At 37.9% G+C, this 18,971-nt stretch overlaps 1 protein-coding gene across 1 annotated transcript in view; it reads right to left on the reverse strand.

Annotated features, from left to right (window-relative positions):
* Window positions 1–4,610: 4,610 nt before the first annotated feature.
* The window catches only part of TMEM123 (transmembrane protein 123), a 73,314-nt gene continuing 58,953 nt past the window's right edge, over window positions 4,611–18,971 (reverse strand). Inside the window, exons 3-5 of the mRNA XM_027087836.1 lie at window positions 11,085–11,501; window positions 9,767–9,920; window positions 4,611–7,202 (exon numbers count right to left, since the gene is read on the reverse strand). Of these exons, the coding sequence (XP_026943637.1) occupies window positions 7,178–7,202; window positions 9,767–9,920; window positions 11,085–11,501 (596 nt within the window). The 3' untranslated portion in view covers window positions 4,611–7,177. The remainder of the gene's footprint in view (window positions 7,203–9,766; window positions 9,921–11,084; window positions 11,502–18,971) is intronic.

The following is an 18,971-nucleotide window of genomic DNA, read 5'->3' on the forward strand; positions in this document are numbered from 1 at the left end:
ATTTGTCTTTCTCTGTCCACGTATTTCACTTAGCATGATGTCCTCAAAGTCCATCTATGCTGTTAAAAATGGCAGGATTTCCTTTTTATGGCTGAATAATATTCCATTGTATATATATATATGCACCACAACTTTTTATCCATTCACCCATTAGTGGTCACTTAGGTTGCTTCCATGTCTTGGCTACTGTAAACAATGCTGCTAATGAACATGGGGGTGCAGATATCTCTTCAACATAGTGTTTTTATTTCCTTTGGTTACATTCCCAGAAGTGAAATTCCTAAGTCATATGATAGTTCTATTTTTAATGTTTTGAGGAACCTCCATACTGTTTTCCATAGTGGTTGTACCAGTCTACAATCCCACCAACAGTGCACAGGTGTTCCTTTTTCTCCACATCCTCACCAGCATCTGTTATATCTTGTTTTTTGGGGGATGATACCCATTCTAACTGATGTGAGCTAATATTTCATTGTGGTTTTGATTTGCATTTCCTAATAATGAGTGATGTTGAGCATCTTTTCATATGCTTGTTTGCCATTTGTATCTTCTTTGGAAAAATGTCTAAATGTCTATTCAGTTCCTTTCCCCCTTAAATTTTTTTTTTTGCTATTGTTGCATGAGTTCATTATACACTTTGGATATTAACCCCTTATTAGATATATGGTTTGCAAATATTTTTACCCTTTCCATTGGTTGCCTTTTCATTTTGTTGATCATTTCTTTTGCTATGCAGAAGCTTTTTAGTTTGATGTGGTCCCACTTGTTTATTTTTGATTCTGTTGCTTTTGCTTTGTGTCATATCCAAAAACCATTTGCCAAGACCCATGTCAAGGAGCTTTGTTCCTATGTTTTCTTCTAGGAGTTTTATGGTTTTTACATGTAAGTCTTTAATCCATTTGAGTTAATTTTTGTGAGGAGTGTAAGATAGGGGTCTAATTTCACTCTTTTACATGTGAATATCCAAATTTCCTAGCACCACTTATCGAAAAGACTTTTTCTCCATTGAGAATTTTTGGCTCCCTTGTCAAATATTACTTGACCATATATGCAGGGGTTTATTTTTGGGACCTGGATTCTGCTCCATTGTTCTATGTGTCTGTTTTTATGTGTCAGTACCATACTGCCCTGATTACTATAGCTTTATAATATAGCTTGAAATCAGGAAGTATGATGCCTCCTGCTTTCTTCTCTCTCAGGATTGCTTTGACTCTTTGGGGTCCTTGTGGTTCCATCTAAATGTTTGGATTTTTGTTCTACTTCTGTAAAAAAAATGCCATTTGAATCTTGATAGGGATTGCATTGAATCTCTAGATGGCTTTCGGTAGTGTTGATATTTTAACAATATTAACTCTTCCAATCCAGGAACACAGGATACATTTCCATTTATTTGTGTCTTCTTCAATTTCTTTCATCAGTGTTTTATAATTTCAGATTAGAGATCTTTCATCTCCTTGGTTAAGTTTATTACTAAGTATTTTATTGTTTTTGATGCTATTGTAAATGGGACCATTTTCTTTCTTTCTTTTTCAGATAATTCATTGTTAGTGTATAGAAATGCTACTGTTTTCGAATGTTAATTTTGTATACTGCAACTTTACTGAGTTTGTTGAATAGACCTAAAGTTTTTTGGTGGCATCTTTAGGACTTTTTTTATATATAAAATCATGTCGTCTGCAAATAGGGACGATTTTACTTCTTCCTTTCCAATTCTGATGCCTTTTCTTTTTCTTGCCTGATTGCTCTGGCTAGGACTTCCAGTACTATGTTGAATAGGAGTGTTGAATAGGAGTGGTGAGAGTGAACTCTTGTCTTGTTCTTGATCTTGCAGGATAAACTTTCAACCCTTTCACTAATGACTATGTTAGCTGTGGGCTTGTCATATATGACTTTTATTATGTTGAGGTACATTCCTTAATACATAAAATGTTAAGTTTTTTTAATCACGAAGGGATGTTGAATTTTTCAAATGCTTTTTGTGTGTCATTGAGATGATATTTTTTCATTCATTCTATTAATGTGATGTATCAGACTGACTTATTTGCATATGTTAAATAATCCTTGCATCACCAAGATAAAAATCCCAGGGATTTTGGTGAATGATCCTTTTTGTGTGTTGCTAAATTCAGTTTGCTAATATTCTATTGAGAATTTTTGCATCTATATTCATCAGGGATATTGGCCTCTGGTTTTCTTTTCTGGTAGTGTCCTTTTCTGGCTTTGGTATTAGGGTAATGTTGGCCTCATAAAATGAGTTTGGGAGTGTTCCTTCCTCTTTGATTTTTTTGGAAGCGTTTGAGAAGGATTGCCATTAATTCTTCTTTCAATGTTTTGTATAATCCTCCAGTGATGCTATCTGGTCCTGGTCTTTTTGTGTTGGAAAATTTTTGATTACTGTTTCAGTCTCCTTATTAATAATTGGTCTGTGCAGATTTCCTATTTCTTCTGAATTCAGTTAGGCAGTTTGTATGTTTCTATTTTTTCCATTTCAGCAGTGGGCCAGGATATGACTCAGCTTTCTGGGATGGGGGTAGACCAGGCTCCAGGGCGGCTAAGTCTCTTTGTTTGAGGACCCAAATCAGGCAGACCTGCACCCCACTGAGTTCCCTGGTTAGACTGTGCCACCAACTTGATTCTGCAGATGAGCCAAGCTGCTGGCTGGGACTACACCTGCATGCTGCAGGTTGGAACTTGGTCTGCCACATTCTGAGTGTTGGTTATTGCAAGCCTTTCCCCTCTTCTCTGTCAGATTCCTGGTGGTCAAGCCCCACAGACTTCCCTGCAATTCCCATGGGGTGAGACTGGCGTGCGGGCTCCCAAGAAGTGAACCACAATGCTGGGGGAGCTAGATGTCCACTCTGGGCTCTTTTCCAAATGGGGTAACCAGAGGTTCAAGGGAGACCTCTTGGCATGGTGTTGTGCCAGGCTGGGGGGAGGGGCAGTGCAGTCACCATGTAGCCACTCCTCTTACCTTTTTTTTTTTTAAATTTATTTTATTTATTTATTTTTGGCTGCATTGGGTCTTCTTTGCTGTGCTTGGGCTTTCTCTAGTTGTGGCAAGTGGGGGCTACTCTTGGTTGCGGTGCACAGGCTTCTTATCGTGGTGGCTTCTCTTGTTGCAGAGCACAGGCTCTAGGCACATAGGCTTCAGTAGTTGTGGCACTCGGGTTCAGTAGTTGTGGCTCACAGGCTCTAGAGCACAGGCTCAGCAGTTGTGGCACACGGGCTTAGCTGCTCCGCGGCATGTGAGATCTTCCTGGACCAGGGCTCGAACCCGTGTCCCCTGCATTGGCAGGCAGATTCTTAACCACTGTGCCACCAGGGAAGTCCCTCCTCTTACCTTTTTAATGTGGTCTCTCTTCGTTTCTGTGGTGCAAGGGGGTGTTTCACCCTCACTCCTGCATTCCAGGATTTTGTCAGTGCATGAATAGTTATTAGCTGTGCTTCTGTTGCCATCTTGGTGAAGACAATCTGCATTTTTTTTTGTATGTATAACATACTTCAATAATTAGCTGAAACTTAAAAGGGTATTTTTTTCTGGACACATGTGATGTTTATTATATCTACACTCATACCATGGTTGACCCAAACAAGACACACATTCAAGCCTGAAGTTGCTGGGGGAGTAACTTTGCCCAGAGTGAAGCCGAAGTAATGATGGGGAGGAAGAATTGTGTACAAATATTGCTCTAAGAGTACCTTTTGTTATATAAATTTTCTGAAGACTGCACCTTTTCCCCTTGGTTACCTTATAATAACATATAAGTTATCCTTAGATATAGTTAAATTATTTCCAGTTGTAAAGGAAAAGAAGTGTTGAAAATACCACACTATACATTAATGCATTTGCAGCTGATTTACATAAGGAATGGTAATTTTTAAATTTCTACCACGAATATACCTGTTTTTTTTTAAAATAAAGTTATTTATTTTATTTTATTTTTGGCTGCATTGGGTCTTCATTGCTGTGTGCAGGCTTTCTCTAGTTGCGGCAAACGGGGTCTACTCTTCATTGTGGTGCATGGGCTTCTCATTGCTGTGGCTTCTCTTGTTGCAGAGCACGGGCTCTAGGTGCACGGGCTTCAGTAGTTGTGGCATGTGGGCTCAGTAGTTGTGGCTTGGGGGCTCTAGAGTGCAGGCTCAGTAGTTGTGACACAAGGGCTTAGTTGTTCCACCGGCATGTGGGATCTTCCCGGACCAGAGCATGAACCTGTGTCCCCTGTGTTGGCAGGCGGATTCTTAACCACTGTGCCACCAGGGAAGTCCTGAATATACCTGTTTTAAAAGTTCTACCCAGCAGAACAAATAAGAGGCTTCAAATGAAAATCCTTTGAGCAGTGCCTCTCATACTCTGGTGTTCATCAGAATAACCTGATAGGATTGCTAAAACACTGCTGGGCTCCACCCCAGAGTTTGTGATTCAGTAGGTTTGGGATGGGACTCAAGAATTTGCACTTTTAACAAGTTTCCAGGTGATGTTCCTGCTGCTGCTGAACCAGGCAACCACACTTACAGTGTCAGATTAGCCCCCACGATCTGCCTTTTTACTTTGGGCATTTTCTATTTGTTAATTTCTCTTGAGTTTGATAAAATGAAGCAAAACCATGTACTACTCTTAACAAAATTTTATTCTAAAAATAGATCTCAGTAACAATGAAATGCCAAAAGTTGGTCATTGTAATAAAAAGAAAAAAGTAACAGAAATTTGCTTTACATTTTTTTCTGAAAAATACAAAATTATCACTGTAATATACTGCCAGCTCTCATTATCTGTATTTGAATTATTCATTCTATGGATTATCCAAGGAAATTTTAAAATCATAGGTTGAATTCTACGTAATATTTAGACATACATCTGAATTGCTTTTATCTTCAAGTAAATACATTATCAAAGAATGCAAATAAAACTGAACATTTGCTGAAGTAAACATAATAAGGAAGATAAATTTACGCTTAGGAAATGTGCTCCAAAGGGAAATACTGGTTTATATACCTGTTTCCCTCAATTTCTGCAGATAACCAAAAAACAAAAACAAAACAACAAAGCAAAAACCCCCAACACCTGATTGCATTGAAGTACTGATATTTGAAAGTAACAAATTATACAACTTATATACAGAAAAAAGACATAACTAAAATATTTCGAACCTAAAGCACAGGAAACTTTAAAGGCAAATAATGACATTTAGTACTTAAAAAGTGGTTTTATATTTTTCAAAGTGCTAAGAAACAAGTATTCAAGAAAAGTTCAGTCCTGTCTACAAAGTTCTGACTGACTTAAAGTACTGAAATATCAAGAATGCAGGAGACAAATCAAATTTAGAAAGCCCCCATTACTATAAAACGTATCTTTAGTATATTTTGCAAAGAAATGAAGCAGTGTTTAAAAGACCAGTTATGGTTAAGTTAGTAACATACAACTTATCAGCCCACATCTCTTTTTTCAAACTAATGCAAACACATGTGTTTCATAATATTTCTTCCACATTCCATGTGTCACATCCATCCATCCTGTCATATCCATATTCTGGATAATTTTTATTATTCATTTTCATCACATCAATTGGCCATAATACACAGTGAGTAGAAATGATCCTTTTATATCAGAATTCTTGATTCTCTGCAAACCAAAAGCTGATCACAAAAGTTACATTTAATTCCTATTAAATGTATGTACATATTTTTTAGGACTTCTTAGCTCATTTTTGGACTGTCAAGACATTGGTGTGATTTACTGTGACCATCTAAGATAGAAGAAACAATATCTTAGTACACAGTATGACTAAATACCTCTTTTGTCGAAACTTGACCCTGAGTTTTGAGTGCTGGAATATAAACTGTAAAGCTGAAAACACTCCAAAATATGCTGGCTGATAATAGTGTCCCTCAATATTGCGTGCTTCCTCTCCATTAACATGGTACATCTGAACGTGCCTCCCCTCGTCAGCACGGGAGGAAGAGGACCCAAATAAGGAAGCAGGAACTTTTCTGTCTTAAATACTCCGCAGGAATTTATTCCAAAGTACATTGGTGTCTTAGTATAAAAATGCTGTTTCCCCAAATCTTTGAGTAACATTGACAGTGCACAAAAATGCGGCATTCTCATCCTATAGGTTTAGTAGCCTGAGGGGAGCCCCACAATCCCTGGCCTGATAAACAGCATTCATCTATCGTTTGGACTAAAGAGAGTTCTAAATGTTGCTTTGGAAATCATATAAGAGTCTCTTTTTTTAAGGCTAGGTGTGTTTACATTACGTTAACCATTTCTAGATATTGAAAGCAGGTCTACATCTGTTAAAAATATTCACTAAATATAAAATTAACAGCTGAACATGAAGTAAAGCAATTTCCAGTGGTAACAGTATTCTCACAGTAGCAAATAATCTAACTTATTATTTAACACTAATAACTAAGTCTTTAAAACATTATTATGTTAAACATTGCAATTTACTGAAATTACAGAGGAAAAAAAAGGCAATTACATCAACTGCCATTGAAAGCGCCAAAGAAGTTATTAAAAATACAGGCTCTCCAATGGCTCTCTAACAGGGATAAGCCCACATATTGTTCCTAGTTTTATTTGACTTTTTTTTTTGGTGGGGGAGGGCATGCATTTTGTTTTTAAACCAAATAACTAAGCTTTAAACATATGAAATATGGATGCTTTCTGAAGAGACACTTCAACTAAAATTATGCTTAAGACTTGGCTTATTCATATAATTTCTGCTATGTGGCAATGGTAATTAGGATATATCCAGCTCTTAACAGCACTGAGGTTCTTTGTGTGACCAACAAAGACATCAAAATCCTGAGTGCTGAGACAAGCTCCTTATTTGTATGAACACATGGCATCATACCCTTCACTGATGATGTTTTCCAATTACTGGCCCTATGTGACCAATGACACAAAAAAATGGGACAAGACTTGTCTTCCTATATATTTTCTAACCATTGCATTAACTGTATGCTACATATGTTCATTAAAAAACCCAAATCAAACCCTTTTTACCTTTAGCAATCATGAGGAATCTTTACATATTTATATAATACATTGTATATTATATTCATGGCCTGTTTATGCTATTTTCAAGAAGAGAATACTGTTCTAAAGTAATAATAAATCAAAATTAATTGATAGGGTTGTATCAATCTTCTTTCCATTGATCCTTGGAGTCCCTTAAATGATGGCATCATGTTCATCACTGTAATATATCAAAAGTTAAAGTTACTTTATGTTTTATATTTGTATCAAACTACTTATAGTTCATAATTTTAAGTAATAAATAAATTTCAGAATCAAAACTGTCATTGCTTTGTGTAAAGTTTCTTAAGAAAAAGTACCTGGTATACTGTATTGGTTAAGGATTCAAGCAGTGTATTCAGGTTGCGAAATGGACCTATGCTCAAATCTCTGCAGTGCCTGTGTGACTTTTCATCAATTAGCTATTATAACCCTCTTTAAAAAAGAAAACAACCAAAACAGCGATCATTTCTTGAGCATCTTCTATGTGCCAGGTGTTATGCTACAGACTTTACATCCATATCTCATTTAATCATCACAGTACCCCTAAGCAGAGAGAGGGCACTTAAAAAAAAAATATATATATATATATATATAAAATGTTATTTATTTATTTAATCAATCAATTCCATTTCACAGAAGATCAGAAGCTAAGCAAGCATGTGAACTCTCGTCTTGACCACTGTACACTGTACTACATAATTTATATAAACGTGGGTAGGCACCCTGCTAGTCAACAGTAGAACCAGAATCAAAATTAAGTCTGTCTGCCCCAAACCCCATCTCTTACCACTTCACTCCACTGTCTCTCCATGCAACTCTAAGAAACACAGGAGTTAACACTATAATCAGTGTTTTAATCAGTGTTATTATCCAATAAATGAAAACTAGAAATGCTAATAATTACTAGGTATAGAAGGTCTCAGGTTCCTTAATGGGACAAATATTAAGTCCTTACTTATGGAATGTCATTATTTATAACTTCAAAGGAACTACTGGCTTTAAAATGCACTCTTTAAAAAATGTAGCACTAAGAAAAACATGGCCTATTAAACTACAACACAATGCTTTCTCATCCCATAGACTGTAAGATACATCCATTTCAGAGGTGTTAAAATGTGGAAATACACAAAAACAAAAATGTGTACTTAGACTCAACTAAATATGGTGTTTTCACCATCTACTGGTTCTGATATGAATAAGACTCCTGTTAGAGTCACACTGCCTTCCTTACATGCCACACAGCTCTGTCCTTACAGTTATGGGGATTCTGGACTCTGATGTCCTCCACAGGGCATGCAGCATTATGTGGTCATGTATACGTGAGGAAAAAGTCCATAAAGCTAAAATTATATACTTTGTAGTTAAGGCACTTTAAAATGAAAACAACACATTTAAATTTAATTCCTTCAATATTTTATAGCCTCAAGTATATCAATAAATATTGATATTATAAAAAAGGAGTTGCATTAAATTTACTATAATCAAAATGTGCCTTCTGTTTAACTGGTGAAATTTACCAAGAAAACAGATAAGTATTTCTAGAAACACAGTGGTTTTAAAAAATATTTCAAATTTTAAAGCATTTTTAGAGTCAACTCTGTTTAGTCAGTTTCCTTCATGTATTTTTTTCTTTTACGGGTTGATCTAAAAGAGAAAAGAATGAAATGTTTCTGAATGTGCTTTTAATCTGACAAAACACCACCTTGATGCGCTTTTAAAGTAAGTTCGATATGATGGATACTGTATGTGGAAGGTAACTTCTAATTTAAATATACTTTTTTTAAAGTCTGGTTTTCTTAGTTCAATGAAAAAGTTGAGACATATTTTCATACTATATTCTCCTCCTAAAAATTCATAATGTACATCAACATATCAAAGGCTTACAGTATTTTTATAGTAAAGTAACCTATTCTATTTTACTTTGCTCAATTAGTAGTTCCCAAGTGTTTCTGACATGGAAACCCTGTGTGAGACACATATGCATATGACAACTTAAACAAATCTTGGATAATGGTCATCTATTCTATGGTATTTATTTTATACATACATTAACAATCAAAAGAATGGATTTGCTCTTGTACATATAAGGCTCAAAAGAAAAAACCAAAAGGACTTTGTTGGAATAACAAAAATTGGGAGATGATACCTCCAAAAACCATCAGCTCTTTAGAATGACATAGTTTGTTGTTGGGGACTTGTTGATAAAGCTCACCTGAAAAGACAGTTTTGCTACAGATTAACTGATAATGTATATTATACTAACAACTCAGTATCAGGGAAAATGAGGCTGTCAGAAGAATTTCTTTATTTTCTTTGTCACAGAAAGCAAAAATCACGTTTTTATCAAGGATGTTATTTTAGTATGTCTTGTGTTTGTCAGTAACACTAGGTCAACAGCCTCAGGAGACCTGATAATGGTATTTCTTGCAATTAGAGGTATAAGCAAGTGAAAAGGACTGGCTAAACTTGGGTCTCTGGTGAAAAAAAAAAAAAAAAAAAGTATGACACTAATAAAATACAATCATTTTTATAGGTATATCCATTTGCATTTGCAAATAATTATAATCACAAGCTTGCACACAAACAATTTGCTTTGGGCATAGAGGATTAATGGGAATATAACTCATAAATCTATAAATTATTAATCCCTGAGATGAATACTCGCTCTACTCTGATATTTTGTCATGATATTTAAATACAGAATTAATAATAATAAAAAAGTCCTGGCCAATCAAAACTTACATGGTTCTATACCGAATGCCTCTTCTTGAATAATACATTTTGCATCCAATGTAAAGAAAAGATAAAACTCCCAGTGTTAATACAATACCACCAACAAAGCTGCCAGTATCAAATTTTGATCCTTTATTTTCCTTAGAAATAATAGTTGCTGTGACTAGAAGAAAGCAAAAGGAAACAAAAAAATAAGGCTTTAGTGCTTTTTAAACATATTGTAATAAGCTAAAACATTCTGAATTTCTATGTAAGAATGCTGATCTGGGGACAAGGGGGAATCGTAAGCACATCAAGGTGCTCTCCAGATGATTTTGTGTCTAGTGACTGCCTGGTTCTAGTTTTCTTCACTTGATCCAACACATCCCTTAAATCCCCAGTGCCTACAACCCCAAGATCTTAAGGTGAGACTGGGCTTGGAGGGTCTACCAAAACCTCAGAGTCAGCAAGATTTGGTTAATTCTTTTATGAATTTTCTTAAGAGTTCATGCCTTAAACAAAACAGGTCTGGGTAACAGCTGAAATCTTGAAACTGGATCCAATTTGAGTAAATGTTTCTAATTGAAATTTCTCCTTTTGAATAAATTGGGAATTTTAACTATTTTAATTTTATGGAGTCAAGAGCCCCTGAGACATTAAAGTTGATTTCAATACATAAATTGTAGTAATAAAAAAATAAAGTATTTGGAATAGAAGTATATAAAAACACACAAAAGAAACCATGAAGTCTGCTATTTGTTCTGATAAATGTAATCACTAGCTTTTAAACAGAACTTCAACTCTGGATAACTTAAAAGAGAATCTTAAGGTTTTTGAATTCATGGTTTCACAGGCATTATATTTTAAACAAATGCAAAAAAATAAAGAGTGCTGAGACTAATACTACATATGTGACTATATATAATACCATTAAAAAATATTTTTATGGCACAAGTAAATTAAAACCAAAGTTCTCCATGATTTAGGTTTAGAAATCAAGGAGACTGAGCCTGCCTAATTCCTTTCTAGAATGAGGTTCAAAGAGTTAAAGGTATGACAAGTTTTCAAACCACGCAAAATAAAATCCCATGTTAGGATAAATTATTTATTTATGGATGGATCTCATACAGTCATGATTTGGCATGGTTAAGTTGGAAGCTAATTTTTTTAAAGGGACAAGATAGTTACTAAGTCAACTGACTCTTCCTGATCTCTACAACTAATTTATTTAGGAAATGAGAAATAATTGTCTAAATTTCTACATTTTTACAGAATGGAATGATGTAAATGTGGCATTTTAACAACTATTTTTTCAGCATAGGAAAAATAGGTCCATTTTTATACATACTTGTTACTGATGAAGAAACAGACGTCACCGAACTATTGTGGGTTGTGGTCATTGTGGATGTTGATATCTGGGATATATTTTGTGAAACACTTGTGACTTTGAGTGTAGACCTTAAGGTGGTGGAAGTCATATTTGTTGAGACCTCTGGTGTTATCATTTTAGATGTTGCTATGCGTTTTGAGGTGGTGGCTGTCCCGTTATTTGAGACTGAAGCAACTAGAATTGTTGATGGTTTTGCTGTTTTCAAGGTAGTGGCGGTCCCGTTATTTGAGACTGAGGCAGCTGCAGTTGTTGATGGTTTTGCTATGGGTTTTGAGGTGGTAGCTATCATCTTTGAGACTGGGGAAACTGGAGTTTTTGATGGTTTCACATTGAAGTTGGAAGATTCACTTGTATGGCTGAAAAGTACCTGTGGGGCTGCAAGAATATGAAGAAACATTAAAGCCAGAGCTATGACGTAGATAATTAACTCCCACTTCACTGACTTTCGTGGTCATACATAAAGAAAAAGGTCTAACAAACACAGCATCATGAAAGATACTTAGCTTATTAATACTTTGCACTACACAGCAAGAAGCCATAAAACGTATAGTAAAATATTCAACAGGAACCAAGCCTGGATTTACGTAAAGTAAGAAATTTTTGTGAACGTATGGGAAAAAAAGAAACAACCCAGAAGACTGAGTTCTTTCGATACAGGGACAGTGTCTTAACCATCTCTGTGTCTGAATATTCCATGCTTCATGTCACAAATATTAGTTGAATGGATTATGAAACCAATGGATATAAAAAGGGTTTTTAAAGTTTAAGGTTTCTCTGCCACATTCTACCAAAAAGCTTTGAGGACAAACAGTAGCTGCATGCTTCTAACCCCCCAGTAGGATGTGAGCATGAGCGAGATACTCTTCCTAAGAGTAAAACCAGCTTCCCATGGTGCATTAGGAAGTGAAACAACATCACAGAACGTGGCTAGTTGGAAATCTCATACTGGTGATAATTTTCTGTCATTGGGAATTTATTTCTAAAATTATTTCTGAAACCTTTAAAAATGCAAAAGCCGGGCTTCCCTGGTGGCGCAGTGGTTGAGAGGCCGCCTGCCGATGCAGGGGACACGGGTTCGTGCCCCGGTCCGGGAAGATCCCACATGCCGCGGAGCGGCTGTGCCCGTGAGCCATGGCCGCTGAGCCTGCGCATCCGGAGCCTGTTGCTCCGCAACGGCAGAGGCCACAACAGTGAGGCCCGTGCACCGCAAAAAAAAAAAAAGCAAAAGCCAATTTTGTAAAGGAGAATCATTGGTGTTAATTTAAAATAAACAATTGGAAATAAATCAGCGCTATGACCAAAAATAAATACTAAATATCTATATATGTACAAAATGCCCTATGACCAAAAGCAAACCTTTCTGTCTTAACAATATTCTTTCATACTCTATCTTCATTGTAGCATCACAACCTAACTGATATTTACAACTAAAGATACTTTAGTTATTATAATTTAGTATATACTATTTAAGTAATGAAAAATCTCTTTGCCCTATTAATAGGATGTAATTTATTTCTGTGTTTGTTTCCTAGTCTCAACGTTTACTTGCAGGTTTAGTGGTTTGTTATGTTGCCTATATACTCCCATTTTACTCTTTATGGCCAAGAACTAAAGTGGAAAGAATTACCCACCGGGCTTGCCTTCTCCTTTCCCCCAGTGACAGCAGCACAAGGCCTTCAGGTTCTCTGTACCACTGCTGCTGTCACATACCAAAAGTGATGACTTCATGCATTATCAACCTTCCACAATTATTCTCGACTTTTTTTTTTCTTTTTTTTCGGTACGCGGGCCTCTCACTGTTGTGGCCTCTCCCGTTGTGGAGCACAGGCTCTGGACGCGCAGGCTCAGCGGCCATGGCTCACGGGCCCAGCTGCTCCGCGGCATGTGGGATCTTCCCGGACCGGGGCACGAACCCGCGTCCCCTGCCTTGGCAGGCAGACTCTCAACCACTGCGCCACCAGGGAAGCCCCTATTCTGGACTTTTTATTCAAAGAATTCAAATATTTATTTTCAATTTTACAGGCCGGTTTTAATAGTGCTTATCTGCCCATCTGCTTTTACTCTTTAAATTCCTATCACATTTTGTGAACTTTGGGTCTTTACTGTGTGATCTCTTCCACTGAGTATTACCTAATTTTTAAAAAAAGACCAAAGGAATCAGTACTTTTGTATTATATAGGTGAATAAATCATAATTATTCAAGTAGAATGCTATGAACTTGGACTAATCTTTTATTATTCAATTCTGAATGCTCTATAAACATATAATTTAGCGTTGAAATAATCACCTATTATTTTAATGTAGAGAATGAATTCTATTATAATGAAATTAAATACAGCAAAGAACCATCATTTATATCATATCTTTAGAACAGAATGATCTTTGCAGAGTAAAACAATGAACACAATTCTGCTTTTGGATTCCACACACACACACACAGCCTACTCTCTTCTCCCTGCCATAATAAGATATTCTTCAGAGATACTGTATGAAGTAACATGGGCAAAAACAGGGAGCTGTAACAGGTTAGTTCTTCACTAAGAAAATCCAAATGTGTTACAGAAACCACTAAGTAGCTAAAATTTTCTATAAATTGACAAAACAGGCCAATAATTTTTGTTAAGGTGTATTTCATGATGTTTAAATGGGATAACTGCAATGCAAGGATGCTCTCTTCAAGGTCAGAACTCACATTCCATGACTCAACCCCCTTGTCTGTAATATAAGTAAACGGTCATTTGTGCTCCTCTGCAAATGAGACCATCCCACCACGGACATCTGGGTGTCTTCCTTCTCCCTTAACTGTTCAGCTACTGACCAGGGCGCCCCTCCAGGGCGTGGCTCAGTGAGTACCTGCAGAGATGTCAGAAGAACAGAGCATCCATGCAGGGCTTGGAAAGGGTTTAGCCCTATCTGACTTTGCTGTTTTAGCCAGTCTCCCCCTGCCTCTGAGAAGCAGAAGTTGTAAAGGCGTGGAGGGTGGGTGACATGAGTGAAGGTGGTCAAAAGGTACAAACTTCTAGTTATAAAATAAATAAGTCATGGGGAGGTAATGTACAGCACATGGTGACTACAGTTAATACTACTATATTGTATATTTAAAAGTTTTTAAGAGAATAGATCTTGAAAGTTCTCATGGCAAGAAATAAAATTTTGTAACTAAATATGATGAAATAGGTGTTCTATGTTATATACATTATTATACATTATGATAGATGTTACTTATTGTGATCATTTTGCAATATATAAATCATTATGTTGTACACCTAAAACTAATATAATGTTATACGTCAATTATATCTCAATCAAAAACAGTACAGAAACATCAAATCAAAACAAAACAAGTTATAAAGGCCCAAAGAGGGTACATTACTGGAGAGTGTCAAGTGTGCTCTGTGTCCACCGCCACCTCTGCCCACGGAGGAAAAGAGGAGAACGCAGCCCCTCACCTCAAACTAAGCCGAGGGAGTCACCTGAAGAGCAGGCCCAGTATCTCCTGGACCTGAAGCGACAAAGACTAAGATTTGACTCAAGCCTGAAAAGTAACTCTAAAGGCGAGAGGCTATGGCTGAGCTGTCTCTACCTGTCAGCAGAGTTTAAAAGGCTGCGCTGGGAGTAGACTCTTATTTCCACTGACAGCAAAGGTGCGTGTTTCCCAAGAACCAAACCAGGCCCCGTGAAACATAGCCAGCATGGGGCTGCCTTAAAAGATAGCCTCCCCAGAGAGTTCTGCGCAGAGGGATGAAGATAACCAGCAGAGAAGTGGAACACCAAAAGCTAGGGGCCAAGGGTGTGTAGTGAGGGGGTCAGCTGGAGGGGAGGCCCTACTGCATCAGGGGAGCTGAAGGGGGAAGCCCCAGCTGTAGGGTCTCCCTGGAATCTACCAAAGAGAACCACATCCGCCACCTAGGGGGCACCTTCGTCAGACGAAAACATCCCAGCTGGCTTTTCCCCTTAAGCCCCTTTAGGCCTGATCCTGGAAGGGTAAAAACCAGGAGAAGTGAGGGGGAGAAAGGCAGAGCAAGGAAGGAAGCCGACAGCGTCAAATTCCCCACTGTTGGTTCCAAACGCGAAGCAGGCCCAGGCTGGCAGAGGGAGAAATTCCAATCATTGTAGACTTTTATTTATTTTGGTATTATTCTGAAAAGGAGAGACACCTTACTAAATACAACTGATTCAATAAACTGGACCTACGTACTGTGGATAACACCTCAGCTAATGTAAGTGGAGCTGCGGGAAGGGGTGTATGTGGCACACAGTTGTTAACACTTATTTAGTGTTACGTGTCCCCCTAAAATGCATATGTTGAAGCCCTAACCCCCAGTAGTTTAGGATGTGACCTTTTTTGGAGACAGGGTCTTTACAGAGGATTATAATGAAGTTAAAATGAGATTATGAAGATGAGCCTTAAATACCTGGTGTCCTTATAAAATGGGAAATCTGGAGGCAGACAGACATACGGGAGGAACACCATGTGAAGATGAAGGCACAGATCACGGTGATGCTGCCAACAGGCCAAGGAAAGCCAAAGATTGCGAGCAAAACGCCAGAAACGAGGCGAAAGGCACAGGAAAGATCCTCTCTCAGGGGGCAGCAACCCTGTCGACAATCTGACGATACATCTCTGCTGTTTACACTACCTAGTTAGTGGTCCTTTGTGGGGCAGCCCTAGCAAACTAATGCACTCAGGACCACAGTTCTTTCACTGCTAACAAAACGTGTCTTCAGGCAGCTGTGCCACAGCACTCGCCAGTGGCTGTGCTGAGCTTGTTCCTTTCACAGATCCTTGCAGCTAATCACTGTGAGATGAATTAAGTCATTCAGTACTTGTCAAACTACTCTCAAAACTTCTTAAATGAAACCTAAGATCACCTATAGATTTCAGAGCTATAAAAATTTCTTGACCCTAATTCTTGGTTTCAACTAACATAATCACAGGAAAACAAAGTGAAGGGCTGTAGTAAGAGCACCCATGCACCCTCCGTCCCAGCAACTGCCATGTTCAGACGCAAAAGGGACAAGACAGAGAAAGTACAAATGGGGATGAGTTGATGTTCTGTCACTGCTGAAAAAATACTCAAGACAGTCCAATCAGCACTCCGTTCCTGTTCTGTAATAAGAGAACTATCCCTGGAGCACAATTTTTCTATGACAGAATTCGTACTTCCATGTACTGAGCTCTTCTCTTTACCAAGTGCTAGTGATATTTTTCAGGCATGGTGGGAACGAGCTCAAGCTCTGGATCAGCTCAGCCACTTACTTGCTGGGTTACCTTAGACAAGTTACTTAACCTCTCTGAGATTCAGTCTCCTTCCTCATCTATAAAAAGGGATATCACAGGGGTTTGGGAGAAATAACTGACATAATTTGTATTGAGCACTTAGCACAGTGCCTCCTACGGAGGACCTGCTCAATGAATGGTTACTCTGTATCTCAGCATTTGTTTTACAGAATATACCTCTCCTACGGAGCTGCACTACACAGTTCCCTTACAGGAGGCTGAGTAGTAGTCAGTCAGATCTACTTCCATGATTATCACCACTGCCATTTGAATAACAGCACATCAAAGAGGATGCTCTTAAAGGTATTTTCAGTTCATTGATATAAATATCCAAGAAGAAAAAAGTGATGTTCCAGGCCTTTTTCTATTAACACCAGCCAGCCACCTTCTTATTACAGCAAGACCAAGGACACGATGAAGCAGCCTGTTTTTTCCTAGTACCAAGTAAAAGTACTCATCCTCTTCAAAGTCTGGATTTATTCCAAGAATCTTTGTATAACTATGTTGTGTTGAAATAACTTTCTTTACTCCTATAACCTTGAGCCCCAAACTATCTAAGTGCCATTTTTGTCCTTTAACCTAAATATTTCAAAGTTAAGAGTGACAATTTGTTTTCTTTGGGGTATCAGATACACACTTAAACCAGAGTTGAAAATTCACATTCATTTTTTTAAAAAATCTCAGTTATTTTAAAACGGGACAGTAGTAGTTTTTCATTTCCTATTATAGCTGTCAAAAATACAGAGCTATTTAAGATCATGGATCATAAATTTCTGGTGCCACAGAGTCATTTTGAGGGTTCTATGATTCTAAGTACAGACTGCAGCTAGTACTAGTCTTGTGTGTGTGTGTCTCTTGGAATATTTTTAAACACTGAGAACCTTGAGAACCTCTTTCCCATAGATTTCCACGGATGGGGGTGGGGATGGTTTCATGATGATTCAAGCACATTTCATTTATTGTGCACTTTATTTCTATTACTACATTGTAATATATAATGAAATAATTATACAACTCACCATAATGCAGAATCTGTGGGAGCCCTGAGCTTGTTTTCATTTGCCACTCACTGATAGGGCTTTTTAAAATTTTATTTATTTTTTGGCTGCATTGGGTCCTCATTGCTGTGCGTGGGCTTTCTCTAGTTGCAGCAAGCGGGGGCTACTTTTCGTTGTGGTGTGCGGGCTTCTCATTGTGGTAGCCTCTCTTTGTTGCGGAGCACGGGCTCTAGGTGCGCGGGCTTCAGCAGTTGTGGTGCATGGGCTCAGTTGCTCCACGGCATGTGGGAACTTCCCAGACTAGGGATCAAACTCACGTCCCCTGCATTGGCAGGCAGATTCTTAACCACTGAACCACCAGGGAAGTCTGCCGATAAGGTTTTGATATGACTCTGCAAGCAAATGATTTATTATGATCTCTGTGCAGTCAAACCTCTCTGCTAATGATAATCTGTATCTGCAGCCACTCCCCAGCCAGATCATCAGGCATTAGAGTCTCATAAGGAGTGTACAACCTAGATCCCTCACGTGCACAGTTCACAGTAGGGTTCGAGCTCCTATGAGAATCAAATGCCGCCGCTTACCTGACAGGAGGCGGAGCTCAGGTGATAATGCAAGCAATGGGGAGCGGCTGTAAATACAGATGAAGCTTCCGTCACCCGCCGCTCACCTCTCCTGCTGTGCAGCCCAGTTCCTAACAGGCCACAGACTGGTACTGGTCTGTGGCCTGGGGGTTGGGGACCCCTGCTATAGAGAATCTAAGTATCAGTGTAATCCCAGAAGTACTCATTATTTAGAAAGCAAAGGGGCCTTTCCTCATTGTACAAAGTCAGTAGATTCATTATGAAAATTCTCCTTGAATTCAAATTACCTGAGGACCAAAAATCCACAGAACTGAAAAATATAGCTCAGAAAAACAATCTTAAAAAGTTATCTTTTAAAAAAATCAAGAAAAATCTAGATTTAAAACAATCTAAGAGAAAATTGGGCTTTAAAAAATATATCATCATAAAGAGCTGTCCATTTTCTGAAAATCAAATATATTTTCCTAAACTTCTAAATTCAAAAATTAAAATTCCAAAAAGGAAAAAAAACCTCTCTCTCTCTCTATATATATATATGAACACAGAAAAATAACAACTGGGGTGTTTTAAATAAGTTATAGTACATCTGTAATAAATTCTGTTCCCACATTTTGTTACACTATCATCACTCTACCTAAATCTTTTAATATAAACGCTGGCAGGAGCTGAAAGAGGCATTTTCAGTCAAGGCAATTATCTGCCTTACGGACAGTGAGAACTAACAATTGTGACACAGTCCAGGTTTGTTTAAGGAAATTCATTCCAAAGGGCGATCCTGTGCATTCCCAGAGCTGTACAGAAAGCAGATGAGCATGAGAGGGTCAGAAAAGAAACTTGGCTTTTCAAGGCAGTCAGAACCCAACTCAGCCAAGGCTGAGCTGGTCGGGGCTGTGTAGACAATATCCAGGCTTTGTTATGATATTGCCATAGGTCTTGCCCATTCTATTTCATTACCACAGACCCAGCCCACAATTTGTAACCC

The sequence above is a fragment of the Aethalodelphis obliquidens genome, unplaced genomic scaffold (assembly GCF_003676395.1).
Source record: "Aethalodelphis obliquidens isolate GAN/ISIS:26980383/991018 unplaced genomic scaffold, ASM367639v1 scaffold60, whole genome shotgun sequence".
Taxonomy (NCBI): domain Eukaryota; kingdom Metazoa; phylum Chordata; class Mammalia; order Artiodactyla; family Delphinidae; genus Aethalodelphis; species Aethalodelphis obliquidens.